This window comes from Parasteatoda tepidariorum, chromosome X2 (genome assembly GCF_043381705.1).
Source record: "Parasteatoda tepidariorum isolate YZ-2023 chromosome X2, CAS_Ptep_4.0, whole genome shotgun sequence".
Lineage (NCBI taxonomy): Eukaryota > Metazoa > Arthropoda > Arachnida > Araneae > Theridiidae > Parasteatoda > Parasteatoda tepidariorum.
In genome coordinates, this window is record NC_092215.1 from 42,280,371 (window position 1) to 42,297,296 (window position 16,926).

The window sequence follows — 16,926 nt, forward strand, 5'->3', positions numbered from 1 at the left end:
AAATTTGAATACCAGTGTTAAAAAAATTTTACCAAGAATTTGTTGCTGTTAAGTATTTCTATTCATTCTATTAAAAATATCTGATTACAATCGAAAAAAATCGCTGAGTAGAGAGCTCAAAAGAAATCCTTTTTTGTAAGATTTAGTTTGAGCTTTACAATTAGATTAAGTGAAGTGAAAGAAATGTGGTTTATTAGTAGGATATAAAACCTTAATCCAACCTAGACTCGATATAGAAATCAAGAAAATGAGTTTAGAATTGATAATGGTAGTATAAAATGAAGGTTTTTAAGTAGATAATGGGGAATGTTACATTTCATGCATATTTTTTGCTGTTACTTTGGATTTCATACTTAAAGTATTTAAAATTATGCCTGCCATTAGACTTTTAAAAAAATTTAAATTTAGTCTTTTAAAAAAGTTAAAATTTACATTTTTGTTCCTCCCGCACAGAAAAAGGGCACTTTAATTCTCTCCAGGGAGATTTAAGTAATTGTAGTGTGTTTTTTTATTGCAGAAAGAAGTTATTATCAACAAAAAATAGAGGATTCGCAATTAAAATTTTTTAAATTTAAATTTAGAAAAATTTTTCATAATGTACAGTGCACAAAATAAATAATGGACCACTCTGAAAAACTTTTGGATCTAATGATCGTATCTTCATATTCTAGGACTCAATCTTAAAAGTTCAAAAACGTTACCTCAAATATGCTAATTGATTAGTGCAGACGATATTTTAAGTAGCGAAATCATACACAAAAATATATTTTCTTTGGAATAAACATACTTTTTTTAATTAACTGATTCTCATTTCTGATCCCAAAAATATAGGATGCAGCCGGAATCATGGAAATATGGTCCCGATAAATTAGTCAAGAGAGCGGTTCAAAGTTTGGACCTTCTTAATGTTAATTTTACTTTTTGCGTATTTCATCATATCTCGTGAAATTTTGAGTGAATTGAAAACTTTGTTTATCCAAAGATAATTCCATGGAAAATATAAGTATTAGTAAATATTTATTATTTTTTATTATTTTATTTAATAATAGTTAATAATTCATTGTTTCGTTTTATTTAATAACTTTAATTAGTATTCTAAGATATACAATTTTTGCATCATTTTGAAGAATTCAATTTTAAATGGGAAAACACGAAATAGCAAAATCGATGACTAAAAGTTAAATTTTGCATGGAATTATCTTTGGATAAACGAATTTTATAATTGTGTCCAAAAACTTTTCAGTTCGCTCAAAAGTTCTCGAGATATGGTGAATCACGCAAAAAGTGAAACTGACATTAAGGTGTCCTAACTTTGGACCCCTCGGTGGACCAAGCTATTGGAACCTTATTTTCAAGATTGCTGCTACCTTCTATATTTTAGAGGTCAGAAATCCGAATCCGTTAAAAAAAGATAAAGTACTTTTAACGTATGTACTTTATCTGAATAGTTAAAGATTTAACTATTCAGATAAAGTACGTTTTTGTGTGTGATTTCGTAATTTAAAATATTGTCTGCTATAATTAATTAGCAAATTCGAGATTATCTTTTTGAACCACTTTAGAAAGTGAAGATCCTATCATTAGTTCTTTACTGTGGTCCGTTTTTCTTCCCGCACTATACCTCATTACTCAATGCTTCGTAAAGGGAAATATCACCCAAAAAATTCAACTATCTCTATTACCACTTTTTTAAAAATTAAACTTTCTGTAAATCGGTTATTTATAGCTGAATTTCGTGACGAAACTGTGAAATACCGACAACTAGCTGATGTTAATATTTCTTTTTAAAGTAAACATTTCAATTTGTAATCATAAACAATTTTATAATTTTCTCAAACTCAAAAAAAAAAAAAAATAAATAAATAAAAAAATCGAAATTATTTAAATGGTTTTAACAAGACTAATTATCAAACTTTCTCAAGAGAACTCTAATTAATTATTCATGATCTGCATTTTAATCAGTTTTATCAGCTTTTTATGAAATTGTTCATAAAGGGCGAAATATTTACAATTATTTCACAAGCCTAATTAATGAAAATTAATCCATGTCTGACCTCATTAGACAAATTTGACTAAAGTTTGAAATTAAATTAATTAACACTAATTGGGTGCCACAAGAATTCTGTTTCTACAAAGTTCTAAACAAGTTTAGAGAATGCAGTTAATAAGAGCAATAAATCATTATTTTCAACAAAATTGAGTAAAATGAGTGATTAATTCTTTTCTATTGCTGTTACATTATTACAATAACTGTTTCTAAAATAATATGAATAGAGTCTTTTTCTCATCTCATCCTAATATTAGTATCTTTTATACAAGCAATTTGCTCGGTTTTTTTTAATATTTAGATTAATAATAAAATTTTTAAGGCTGAATAATTTGAACCAATAAATGTTTTATCCACATAATTATGTGGTTATGGATTCAGAGGAAGTTTTTTCTTTAATTTTATGGAGTTTTAGAGCTCGAATGTTAAATCTCAATGAAATTGTTGTTATAAACACCAGGAAGTAGTATTTTTGGAAACTTTTCATGTTAAAATAAAAATATAATCAAAAAGATGAATGTTTTATGTCTTTTTAAAGAAGGAATGGGTCATATTTAAAAAAATTTTGTAAATTAAAAGATGACTTCTTTGCTTTTTTAAATTTTATCACATGTTATAAAACCATATTTTGTTGTTAATTTTACCCAAATTATTACTAAAGAGCTTTGGAAGTAGTTACCGAATTTTGTGATGCTTCCATAGAGCCAGAAACACAGTAAATTTTACCATATTCAGGTAGTTTTGACCATACTTTTTTTTCTAAGTATAGTAATTAACTAATTTTTATCAATTGATTAAATAAAGTTATTAGAATTCATTTATTATTTTAGAATTATTGTTAAAAATTAATTATAGAATTTCTAAACCTGTATATTCCTATTAACTAAATTACATTAGCATGACATATATTAATTTATCTTTTAGGTTTGGGATGAAGAACTGGCAGCAGTTGCTCAAAAACATGCTGATCAATGCATATTTCAACACGACTGTCCAGATTGCAGATCAGTCGGTAAGCCTTATACCACATGCAAAGAAGATTGTTCTAATTTTATGTTTATGATAATAACTATTTATAAATAAATATATCAACAATGAAGATAACCCCATAGATTAGATCACTTTAATCAGTGTTACAAAAATATGCTGATCAATGCATATTTTAACACTACTGTCCAGATTGCAGATCAGTCAATAAGCCTTACACAACATGCAAGGAAGATTGTTATAATTTTATGTTTATAATAATTAACTACTTCTTCATTGTTGATATATCTATAAATAAATATATCAACAATGAAGATAACCCCATACATTAGATCACTTTAGTCAGTGCTACAAAAACATGCTGATTAATGCACATTTCAATACGACTGTCCAAATTGCAGATCAGTCAATAAGCCTTACACAACATGCAAAGAAGATTGTTCTAACTTTATGTTTATAATAATTAACTATTTATAAATAAATATATCAACAATGAAGATAGCCCCATAGATTAGGTAACTTTAGTCATTGTCACTTTCTAAGATATCATTCTACTGAGAAAGTCCAATGAAAACCTTTTTTATGTTTGCCTCCAAATTAATTAACGCAACTTAGTTGAGATAACTATTATTTTGAAAAAATTAAAGAATCAATAATATCTCAATGTTATTTCGTTGATAATGACTCAGCAATAATGATTTATTATTGATTTCATTAAATACTTTTTTTATTTACATATTAATCATCATCTACTTTGAAATTTTATCTTTTTCCTAAAATTTTTATATCATTACATTATACGATAAAAATTATTTCCTTTTATCTTGTAAAGATAAATTTGTGTATTAAAATACAATAAAACATATGAAAATAAACTTGCATATTTTAAGTTTTATCGGATAATATAATCTTGAAACTTAGTTATTTGCTTAGTTATTATATTATAATATTTAAATATTCTCTAAATTTTATTTTATTTTGTTTTATAATTTTTTAAAATATCTATAATAAAATGTGACAACTGAGAAAAATGACAGAATGACCCGTCGTTATTAAACAGCTATAATTTTCTAGGACATAATAAAATTGAACAGTTTATAATTTTCTTTTCAAAAGTTTATTAGAAAATAGCAGGTCCACTGAGCATATCTATGCTGTATATGCATGCATACAGAATGAAAGTTGTTGCGCTTCTATAAATACTTCAGTAATGTTTCGAATGATTTTAAAAAGATCTTTAAAAAGCAGTTAATAGCTAATTTAATTTTGAATAAGATTCAGAAGAATAATTAATAACGATAAAAAAAAATATAGCTAGCAACTAAGTAAAATAGAATTTTTTTATAATATAGATGATTTATTTTTCAAAAATAATTATATATTGTCTTAGATAATTTTTTTGTTAAATAACAATCTGGGCATTTTAAGTATACTAAAGGATAATTCCATGCCAAGTGTTGGCGCCGATCTTGGTTTTGGATACTATTTTTTTTTATCTTTGCTTGGGCTTAATGGACGTTTTGTATTTAAACGTCTTGGTTGAATGGCGTTATACATTTGTTTAAAATAAATTTGTTACAATTGTTACTTGTTTTAATATTCTCACAGTCCATTTAATCGACGATTCAATCGAAATAACTTACTTCTATTATTAGTTGGGTTTCAAACAACTTCATATTGCGTCAGGTACTTTATAAAACTTTTTAACTCAATTGGGAGTGTTTTCATTTACTAACGTGATTACAGCATCTGCCTACAGTCCCAAAGGTCTCGGGTCCGATCCCAGCCGATATCAAAGAAACTCTTTCTCACACTTCCCCTATAGTGGCGAACACGAACATATCCTTCTCTCATTTCTCAACAGATGGCAGCACTACATTATTTCGCCTTGTTCCAAGTTTCACCAATGATCCAACAAATAAATTGTTCGAGTCTCAAAAATTACATAGTGTTAATTTAAGGTCAGGGACCATATATTATACGGGAAAATTTTTTGGGGGAGACTTGTATTTTAAGGTCATGACAGCTTTAGGGACATAATTTTATTTTTACGGTTAGTGGCTGGAACACTTTTTGTCGGTCATTGACCGTAATTTTTCTGTGTAATTGTTTGGAGTAAACCATGTCTTAGAAAGAGATGTAGTATCAAAATTATGATATTATACACTGAGTCCGTTTAAAAAAAAAAATTTTCTTAAGGCGTGCAATTTTAAAATGAAAAATATTGAGAAGGGTCTATTTCTAAAATAAAATATTTTTTATTCGTTTGAAGATAAAAATGATTTCCGAAGAGCCTGTTTTAATGATAAAAGCTTTTACAGGAGTAATGTATTATTTAGAACTGTTTCTATGGAATTTTCAATTATTGAGAGGGAATCAAATAGTTTTTAGAGTATAATATTACCATAAACAGAAAGTGTAGTGACACTTGAGTCTATAAAAACAATGAAACTGCTATTCTTAATTCAAATGATATCTAATGTTTCTCTTATGTAAAATGTCTAACATAGATCCTATTTTAGGTAATTATGATCCAAAATAAATTTGTTTAACGGGTAACAAGAAGTATTAAATTTTAACCAACCTCTTCTTTTTGAAATTTTATAATGTGTAAAATGAGACGATTTCCTTTCTTTTAAAATGACCTTGACAACGCATGGTTAGATTTTGATAACTCTTTTCTTTATTTTCTGGTTCAAATGGTCATTGAAGATTCTTACAACGTAACTTCCAAGACATTTTCTTGTGTTGACTTTTATGAACCATAATGGTTTAATTTTTAAGAATCGGCGTTTTTTTGTTACAGACCAAAACAGATGGATAAATTAAATTAAAAATGAAATTAATGCTATTAATTAAAAATAAAGAAGATAAATTTAAAATATGTAAAATTTATTTTTGATCTGTTTTTGAAATTCCTAAATTACTGCTCGTAACAATAAAAAATAATTCTCAACAATATGCGTATTAAAAATACTTGTTGTTTCCAATGATGCTTGGGCAAGCCAAGCTTGCCAACCATTGGCTTCTGCAAATTAAGTCCGAATGGGGTTTTCGTTTGACAAAAGAGTACCGCAAGAGTAAAATTGGCTCAGAATCCCACAGATAGATGGACTTCATCATGGGTCTCACCACTCATTCTTGGGGCCACTTCTTTAATTTATACATAGATCTGTAGATGGTGGAGATTTTCCACAGATCCCTGTATCCATGGTACCGCTCAGCAAAAGAACCCAAGACGTTTGAATCCACAGATTTTATGAGCGTGTATATCGCATGTACTCCATGGGCCTTATCGAAGTTCGATTCTCTAGCCACTGAGCTGTCATAGTCCTTAAAATATTACTCGATATAATCACTAAACTTTATCCTACTTAAATATAATCAGTAATCGTCCTGAATATAATTTTAGAACAATCTCTCAACAGTTTTAAGTAAAGTATTACTATTAATAATAAAATTTAAAAAAAATAAGTTGATTGGTAATAGTTTCAATCTTTTAATGTCTTAGGAAATGATAACATGTAGATTTTAATGGTGGAAGATGGCTGGAATAGCCTGGTTGGTAGGGCACTGGACTTACGTTCGTGAGAACGGGTGTTCGAATCCGGCCGGCTGATGGTGACTCCTCGTGTAGTAAATGGTGACTGGTATACCTTAAGTCTGTCGGATCACAACGTCCTCTCTATTTCCATAACAAATTATACCTCTGGGGGTACTGGATTTCAGGTGGATCGTTCTCCTGTTCAGGTCAAAATAACGATTTGTGGATGAATGAATGGATCTAAGAATGGGTCCGCCCTGTCATTGGATGAGACGCATGTGTGTGGCAGAAGCTGAATTATTGGCCGTAGATGGTGCCACAGGAAAACAAGAGAAATCGCACCCCCTCTGCCTTAATGGCAGACGACAACAACGACAACTACACTGTGCTAAATTCAAGATACAACTTCATTGATTTAATGTATACAAAATAACATAAAAATGATGTTAGCTATCTAACTCAAGCTATTCGTTTAAATGAGGCTTTGTACAAATGAATTCTTGCCCTCGTTAGAGGTGAGGCAATAGAGTGTTGAATTTTATTTTAATGCAAACAGATATTGAGAATAGTTCATTCATAGATACAGTTTTTTTCATTTACCACTTCGTTTTACTTGTCTTTCCTGCATATATGAGTTTACGTTCGATTATTAACATTTGAACATTTACGATTCACCTGCAAGTCATAAATAAATACTCCTTTTCACTCACTTAGTTTCACGCATTTTTATTTATTCTAATGATTCAGTTATTTAAGACCATTTGAACTCAGTTAACTGGCAGCATATCAAGATGTAGGATTATCATAACTACATCTATCAATAAGGAAAACGAAGAAAAAACAGGAAAAATCATCCAATTCAAATTATTTATAACTTTGCGTGCATCATTATGCACAACCCATTATCAGTAATTTGGAATTAGTAGGTAATCTAAATGTTGAAAAATTTATGGAGCAGTCCTGAAGCAAAAGCTAAAATGTGGTTCCGTATAGTTTCCAAGTCAAAATCAGAAAAGCTTAAGCCTGGGAAATATGACAGTTCCATTTCTTCATTACTAAAGCTGGGACAATCTGATCTCTGCATGTCTGCCACATACTTTTTCCCTCATACTTTTTGTTATTGAATCTATAAATGACGATAATTGTAACCTATGTTGATTATACAATGTTCATTGCTTCTTCGGGAGAGTATCCTCAATGGCTATATTTGAAATATACATAGCACAATATCCAAGAGTACATATACCGTTAGATTCCTTCCTGGTCACAGCCCAGAATGCTATTTTCCAATCCAGCGGCATTTCCCACCAGCTCTGCAGTTTAGTGAGTTTTCTCTAAAAGCGGGTGTGATTCTTTGTTTCGCAGCCGCAAGGAAGGGTGAGTGGAGAGATTCTCCATACTTGGAATTGAATTTTGTTTTGTTTTTCTTTTCTTAAAAAACGACAAAAAATTGATTTTTGATTTATTGTTGTCAGTTGCAGGTTGCAAGTAGATATTTTTTAATCTTTCAAATTATTAATTATTTATTCTTGTATTTGATGGTACAATAATAATATCAAGATTTTATAAATAATTACATAAAATTTAGTATTTTGTGGAGCACAATAATCAAATTTATTCAGGAATTTGAAAGATATATAACATAATTGATTCATAAATTTTAAGTTCCAAAAATTAAAATGTTAAACAGTAACTTACTAATTAAGAAAGCATAATCGATATAAACATTTTTCCACTTTAATTAAAAAAATAAGCTAAAAATGTAAAGAAATGTTAAGTTCTTCTCAGTTTTGTTATAGACAGTCAAGTATTCATTACATGCATATTGTTTTAAAATTCAAAAAACTCACAATCTAATTAATAATTTTGAAACCAGTTATCTATGAGAAAATGAGTCTATACCATAAACTTTATGGGAAGATATATTAAAAATTATGAAAATCATGGTTTTTCAATCGTAATATTTTTTTTATTGTAGAATATTTCTTTGAAAGTGTGATCGATTTATATATACATATGCTAAGGCAGCTTAATGATTGTTTTAGTATCATAATAACGGCAATCGACACTTTGTTTTTTTAAAAAAATGCAACACATAATTTGAAAAAAATAACATAGCAGCTTTATAAGAGTAGTTTTTATTTAATTGTAAAATAGAAACGAAACGTTAAATAAGAAAAGAAGGAGAATTATTAAAACTCTGCTAAATAATATTGAAGATCAAATTAGTCTTTAAATTTTTTCAATTAATTGAATTTGAATTTCTTCGTAATACATATTACTGACTACATAGTTAAATGTTTATTTTTTTATTTCCTAGGGGAAAATATTTTAGTTAGAGATTTCATATTGATAGCAGACATAAAAAATCTAATTTCATTCCCTAAAAAAGGTAAATTTGGGTAATAGGTTATTGCAGCAATAATTTTCCACGTGATTTAATGATGTGAAAATATTGTAAATTATTTTAAGGAATGCAGACTAGGTAATAAGATATCAGTTTTAGAAATTATCAGTAGATATTGTCTTTCTTATCAACTAAGTTTTTGCAATTTGAAAAAATTACTTTATTAAACACCAGTTAGCTTCGCTAGGTTTATGTGAAAAATGTGTGACAAAATCTTTTTTCTTAAGCTTTAGAAATAAAGAAGAGAAATTTAAAAATAATACTGACCGACATAACCGAGAAGAAACAGACTTGTCCGATCGAAATTTTGATGAGAATAATTTCCTTTTGATGGAAGAAAAAGCGTCAGAGGACGATATGCAAAATATTAAAGAAGAAATGAATAAAATCTCATAATTAATTTACACAAATTCGGCAAAGAACACGGCTAAAAAAATTTAAAATTTAAAAAACAAGAAAAATCAAAGCCTTTAATGATTTAACAAATACAGGGTGGTCCTAAAATATATGTCAAAAATGTAAAGGTAGGTGGAGGGGACCTACATAAGCATATTTCATATAGGATTGTGTGTGCGGTAATGCCGACTTGAGTCGGTAGGGAGCACTGATGACTGCGGCGTATAAAAATGCTTGCTAGCGGGATTCAAACATCATACATCGTTTCACCAATGTTGAGCTTGCCGACCTGCATTTCATGTATGGGACTGCAAAAGGAAACGGATTAGCAGCTCAGAGGATGTACAGGGAGCGATTCCCGGATAGAAATCAGCCGAATCGTCGAACATTCGAACGTCTTCATCGGGAGTTACGCACAAGTAAGTGGATCGTTTTATGCTTCCAGACGTGGAGCTGGCATTGGAAGATATCACAGAACTCCTGCAGTGGAAAGCAGAATACTAAACACAGTAGAGAAAAATCCTTCGACAATCTCGATAGCTGTAGGACGTGCGTTGGGTGTGATAGCCATCAAAGTGTTTTGAGAACTTCACATGAAGACGGAATGTATTTGCACAAAGTGCAGGCAATGACCCCTGACGATTAATCTTCCACGTCTCAATTTTGCTCGTTGGTTTCTACAGCAGACGACAGCCAATCCAACCTGCCCAGCAGATGTTTTATTTACTGATGAGGCTACCTTTATGCGGTCGTGTGTGTTTAACATCTATAATTCTCACCTGTGGGCTCATGGCAATCCACATGGCACAATAGCACACGCGTACCAAGAAAGGTTTTCTTAATGTTTGGTCAGGCATTGTGCATAATAACTTACAAGGACCGTACATTCTACCTAGTCGTTTAACTGGCCATACGTACAACATCTTCCTACAGGAGGTTTTACCCGAACTTCTGGTAGATATTCCTCCAGCTGTTCGCAGAAGAATGTGGTTCCAGCACGATGGAGCCCCAGCTCACTTCAGTCGGAACGTCAGGAATCACCTGGATGCTGTCTACGGCCAGCATTGAATAGGACGGGGAGGTCCAGTTCCCTGGCCAGCGCGTTCTCCTGATTTAACCTGCTTGGTTGTTGTAGTTGTAGTTGCAGTTCATTTACGTAGCACTAGAGCTGCACAATGGGCTATTGGTCTGGGAAACATCCCTCAGGATGATCCGAAGACATGCCATCACAATTTTGATCCTCTGCAGAGGGGATGGCACCCCCGCTTCGGTTGCCCGACAACCTGCACGCAAAGTCGAGCACTTAACGGTAGAACAGTTTAACGTGGACCCATACCTCACATCCTCGGTCCCAACGCAGACTGATCCAAGTGATCACCCACCCGTACACTGACCGCAGCCAGTGATGCTTGACTTCGGTGATCTGCTGGGAACCGTGTCTTAACGATCAGTCCTCTGCGGGACTTAACCTACTTGAATTTTTTCTTTTGAGGTCATATTAAAAGCCTGGTGTACAAGAGTCCCGTCATCTGAAGAAGATCTTGTTGCCCGCTTGTCTGCTGCTGCTTTACATGTGCTCGACATGCCTGACGTCTTTTCCAATGTACGTTGATACATGCGCTGTCTCTGTGAATCTTGTATCGCTGTTGGTGGCTGCTCTTTCGAGCACCTCTTGCAAACTGTTGATTAATTTTTGTTTTCTTTTGTCTTTACTTGTCTTTTCAGTTTCCTTTGATTCATACTGCTTTACAAGCTAGTGCTTTAATGTGCTATTACCGCGCACACATTACGAAATATGCTTATTTATGTCCCCTCTACCTACCTTTACATTTTTGACATATATTTTAGGACCACCTTGTATATTGCAATCAAAACCGAAAAGAAAAAATTATTTCACCCAACATGNAGGAGTTGGCACTAGGCTCTCCCGCAAGTGACCACCCACAATCGGATATAAAAAGCGACATTAAAAAGAAAAAGATGTTACGGATATTATTGAAGCCATGCCAAACTCGAAATCACACGGCTCAAATCATTAAATAATTATCGAAAATAATTAAATAAAAGTAACAGATAAATAAGTAAATGAAACAAAAAATGTGTAGTGTATCTACCACTACAAAAAAATAATTCCAATTCACTAGTATATAAGACATGTTAACTCGATTCTATGGTGGGGTACCTTTTCATAGATGAAGGTTAACATTGTCGATAACTACCAGCCCCGATTTGGTGATCTTCGGACGTGATGTGAACACGCCTACTTTGGCAGAAACTCCTATTACGATTTGAACACGCCTACTTCGATGGATGGTTCACACTGAACAGTTGACTTGTTACTTGTAATTGCGACATCGTCGTCCTCACGCTGTTGTTTCTCAGGCTCTATCACATACAATGTATACACTCGACTGCTAAAGGCAGCACAGGAGTGACCACGACCGTGAACTTAATACAGCTCTCACGATCAGCAAACGAACTTAATACAGCTCTCACGATCAGTACAGCTCTCACGATCAAAAAAGTACGGTGATCTTAATAGAGCTCTCCCGGCTTCCCACAAAACAGCAATGAATCAACTAGTGGTATTCGTTCATCGAATTCTATCACAAATATAATTCTGGTGGGGGAGTACTGTAGTGTATCTACCACTACTAAAATATAATTCCAATTCACTAGTATATGAGACATGGTAACTAGATTCTATGGTGGGGTACCTTTTCATAGATGAAGGTTGACATTGTCGATAACTACTAGTCCCACAATTGCAACGCTACTAAATCAAAATTTATAAAAATGACAATAAATTAAACATTACTACGCTAAAATATCGATTATATTAAATAAATTTAAAATATATAAATCAACTTAAAATATATTGAAATATACACATTGAATTATATTTAAAATATACTAGTATGAACTTGTAATAAAATTAGTGAATTTTAAAAAAAATATTTAAGTGAAAATAATATATTCAATTAATTTACTATTTGTAACATGGTGGTAGAAAGGATATATTTATATTTGACTCGATTTATAAATAATTAATAAATTTTTTCATGTTAATTCCTTAGATGCTCAGAATATTTTTTTTTTTTTGTAGAACTAGTTGGTTTTTTTATTTATTTATTTATTTATTTTTTTGCTAACTTTCATATTTGTTTTATTATATAGCTAGTTTTATTTATTATAGTTTTATTATTTTTGTTTTGATTATCTTTGTATCATATGTCAAAAACATACCTTATTATTCTTATTTAAAAATTAAAAAAAATATTCGTATTAGAAATGTTAATACTTTTTTATAATTGAAGTCAGTGTAAAACAGAGATTTACCGTAGCAAACTTCTTGGCGGAATATTTCTCGATTCAGCCATCACTGCGAATTTAATATGTCGCAATAGAAGAATATCAAAACGAAATCTAAATATTTTGTTTGCTATAATTATTTTTGATTCCTGCTTTGTTAAAAAGCAGCAAAAGGAAAAATTCTAACACCTTTTTACATTTGCAAGGAACATAAATACATATATATTAGAAAATAAAATTATAAATAAATATCAAGAAGGTGAATCATTACTACCTCACGGTAAATCTTTTAACTATAACATGCATCCTAATTTATTAATTGCTATATTTAAGATACGAAATGCAACAAAAAATAAAGAAAAAATATTTTTATATAATATCATTGAGAATGATTCAAACAAACGAACATTTCTTATAAAAAAGCAATCGTTTCATTTATATGCATTTAATAATAATAAAATACTGATCATGAGTTAGATTTAAAATAAACGAGAAAAAGTATTGAGTTGTTAAAATTTTTATTCCAGGTAATAATTGTCATTAAGCTTTTAGTTACAAAAAGGATAACTAAAATGTTTGCTAACAGATATGTGCAACCCAATGTTCGTAGCTTTTAAAAGATACAATCTATAAATTGCTTTGTTTGAAAAGTTATCGATATACAATTGAGTATTTGAAAACAAATTATTAAAATCGTGAAGAGGAAGGTAAAGCATGTAGGTTGCTCGTAAGAAATTCCGATCAAGGCGACTCCAAACAAGTCGTTTACCCAAAAAAGCGCCAACAGCTAGGAAGTGATTCGCCAAACAAGAGTCGTGAAACCCTGCTGGATTGAAAAATCGCGCCCAGGATCAGTAATCTCTTGATGGGGTAGGGGTATTATACTTTTACAGAGATATTATTAAATCTACATGAATATATTAAAATTAAGGATTCGTTAATTAAAAATTTCTAATGCATAATTATGATTAATGTAGGATACGAAAGATCATTGTGCGATTGATGGTACTAAAATGTCAATTCAAAAATATGCTTTGTTTTGTATAATTCCTCTCTTTGAATTCACTATTTTCTGTGAAACATCAATTAAGTCAGTTTCTATGATTCAAGCAATTTAGTAAATAAAATTAGGGAGTATATTTAATTTATATTTAATATCATATAAAGTCAACTTTGTAACTATCAAGCAAAATTTAACATTCCGTATTCGAAATATTGTTCATTTATTAAAAATCAACTTGTAGTGTTTTGACAAAAGGTAAATTTCCTCGACAGCTTTTTTTGCTATTCAACCATTTCAACCATTTGCTTTCAACCATTGTTTGACAGCTTTTAATCAATGGTTCAATAATTATGGAGACAGAATAAGCTCTAGCTTAAGGTATCGACATAATAATCGATTAATAAGGTGAAATGACAAGTCACTTGTCGGTAAATAAATTGTTTTGCTTAAGCTTATTTATTTTATGTGATATTTTGCTATTTTTTAACTAAAAAGTAACTTGGAAATTCTATTGTAGTAAATAACGACAATGATTAAACATTATCATTTATTAAAGTTTAAATTTTACAAGTTTCTATTTAAAAACTATTACTTAGTTAATCGTATTTAAAATAAAATATTATCTAAAAATCAGCTTTTTTTTGCAAGCAAAAACAACTAATGTTTGTTAATTTCCTTCTACCATAAATTTTTTTCCCCGAGAATCTACCATGTCGAATCTATTTAAAATTGGAAAAATGAGGCTTAGTACATAGTTATATAAAATAATTTTTTTCCCTTGGCCAAATTATTAGACACCCTATAAGATTCCATGCAAAATCTTAATTATCAGGTGATACTAAACAGCTTTATTATTTTCACGAGACTGAAACCGGTTTGCACTTGTTTACGTTCGTGTATCAATTGGTTATCATTGCAATGCAATACGTTAAAAATAAATACAAATAGGAAGTATATAAAAAATATCCTGAATAAAAACCCATTTCACGTATGTTTAAATATAAAAGTATTGAATATAAACACGTGCAAAACATGTAATTATTAAGAAACTACAGTGCCTCTAATAAATTGGTCTAATTATTATAATACAATAATATAATACCTGATATAATAAATATTCTATATTCATATAACATGCATATCTAACACATATCTAATATGTCAAATTTATATTATATATAGTCTAATTTAACCAATTGATATGCGTACGTAAACAAGTACAAACCGGTTTCAGTCGGGAAAAAACAATAAAGCTGAATAGCATCACCTGATAATCAAGACTTGACATAGAATCTTATAGTGTGTCTAATAATTTGGCCTGGGACTATAGATTTAATTAATAACATTTAAGTTGCTTACATGATATTAAAAATTTCGAAATAATATTTTTTAATTTGAGTATAATTATTTTCACAATTTTATCATCTTTTAGATGCTTTCTCTGTTGGTCAAAATATAGCAACTAGAGCAAAAACTGGAAATACTTTGCCATCTTCAGACTGGGATCAAACCATTCAAAGTCTTTACGATGAAGTTAAAGATTTCTACCCTAAATGGATTAGTCCTTTCAGAGCTCCAAAATATCCTATGACAGGTCATTATTCACAAGTGAGTTCTTCAAATTCTAATACTTTAATAAGTTCTCGTTGAATAAATTATATTATCCCTGTCTATATTATAGTTCGTTCACCAGGAGTTGGCACTAGGCACCACCTCCTCGGACGCAGAGTTCATTTCAGCGCGAGAGTAACAGGAGAAACCTCTCCGTGCTTAAAATTGAGACAACCCTTAATGCGCGCCAAACCCAAACAGTGAATTCTTTTTCAGTCACTTATTTTTGCTTTATCGTCTGCTATTATACTTTTCAATACTCTAGCTCATTAAACATATTTTAAATTTAAAAACTGCTGTTTTCCCAGCAAAATTTCTCAGAAAGGGCAAACTATTTACTCAAAGAGAAAAATCTTATGAAATTTATGAAATATTTAGCACTAAAAAAATGCACACGAAGATTGCGAAATAAGTATTTTTGCTATATGATCGCCAAATAGCAACCTTCTTCAGGATTGTTCACATCCTTCTCCCAACAATAGTGAAATAATATCGTCTATACCACGTGATGAAAGCGGAGCCAAGTGCCAACTCTTGGTGAACGAACTATACTCAGGATAGTTTTTCTAGCATCAGAGACAGTATATGAATCGATCCTCTTTGGGACTCCAAAGTTTGTTAATTCGTGTACTGTTACTGACTGCAAGATTACTTGCAGCTCTAGTCCTTCAATTCCAAAATGTTTTCCAATAGGACTGAACTTATCCATTTCTTTTGCATGTGGAGAAAGTAGGAGATGCGAGTTGGATTTTTTTTCTGAAACAGACGGAGCAGACGCAATTTATTTTTCATTCGAGAATTTGAAAATCGAAAATAAAATGACACCTTTCCAATAACAAACAGCAATTAAAATTACGCAGATGTTTCGAGTTGGCCACGCTTAGCATTAATATTTATTTTATTCGATTATATTCATTCATCTTTCTTCAGTAGTTGGGATAATAATTTTTGCTGTTATTATTAACTGCTCTTAGGTAGCTACGAATCTTATATCATTTAGATTAGAAAAATATCAGTGCAAGAAATATATGGCAATGGCACTTTATTTAAAATTTAAAAAAAAACAGCGATGTCGGGAATACCTTGCAAGAGCGGATCAAGCGATGGATCTTAAACAACTAAAACTTAAAAAACTTTAAAAAAAAACTTAAAAAATAAAAACTAAAAACTTAACTTAAAAAAAACTTAACTTAAAAAAACTTAAAAAAACTTAAAAAAAAAATATATATCAGTGTTAGGAAAAACAGTCAAAGTGTATATTAGAAAATGACAGCATTAGTGAAGTGTACACGATACACTTTTCTAAATTGCAAATGATCTATATTCCCAGTCCTGCGATAGGCTTCAGCTCATTCATCTGTACGGGGTTTTATATAAATTTGCTTAAGCACATTTTTTTTCAGTATTAAAAAATGTGAAGATTCTCTGATTAGGAATCAGAAATAATAAAGGAATAGCATACGTCTCAACATTTCCCTGTCTCGCCTACCCTCAAAGATTTAACCCCGATTTTCAATGCTGCACTGGGAAATGTCTCGGCCAATTAAGAAATTAAAATGGAGAAATTATCCGAAAAACTATTTAGATACATATACAGTGCTCCAATATATATATATATA

The 16,926-nt window shown here is 30.5% G+C and overlaps 1 protein-coding gene and 1 long non-coding RNA gene across 3 annotated transcripts in view; one reads left to right on the forward strand and one right to left on the reverse strand.

The window, feature by feature from the left end:
• Window positions 1-16,926, forward strand: part of LOC107447768 (CRISP/Allergen/PR-1) — a 157,340-nt gene that overhangs the window by 70,696 nt on the left and 69,718 nt on the right. For both annotated transcript variants that reach the window (XM_016062772.4, XM_016062770.3), the window contains exons 3-4: window positions 2,972-3,059; window positions 15,129-15,304. In XM_016062772.4, the coding sequence (XP_015918258.1) occupies window positions 2,972-3,059; window positions 15,129-15,304 (264 nt within the window). The remainder of the gene's footprint in view (window positions 1-2,971; window positions 3,060-15,128; window positions 15,305-16,926) is intronic.
• LOC107447769 (uncharacterized) overlaps window positions 1-16,926 on the reverse strand; it is a 95,173-nt gene that overhangs the window by 30,131 nt on the left and 48,116 nt on the right. The window lies entirely within an intron of this gene.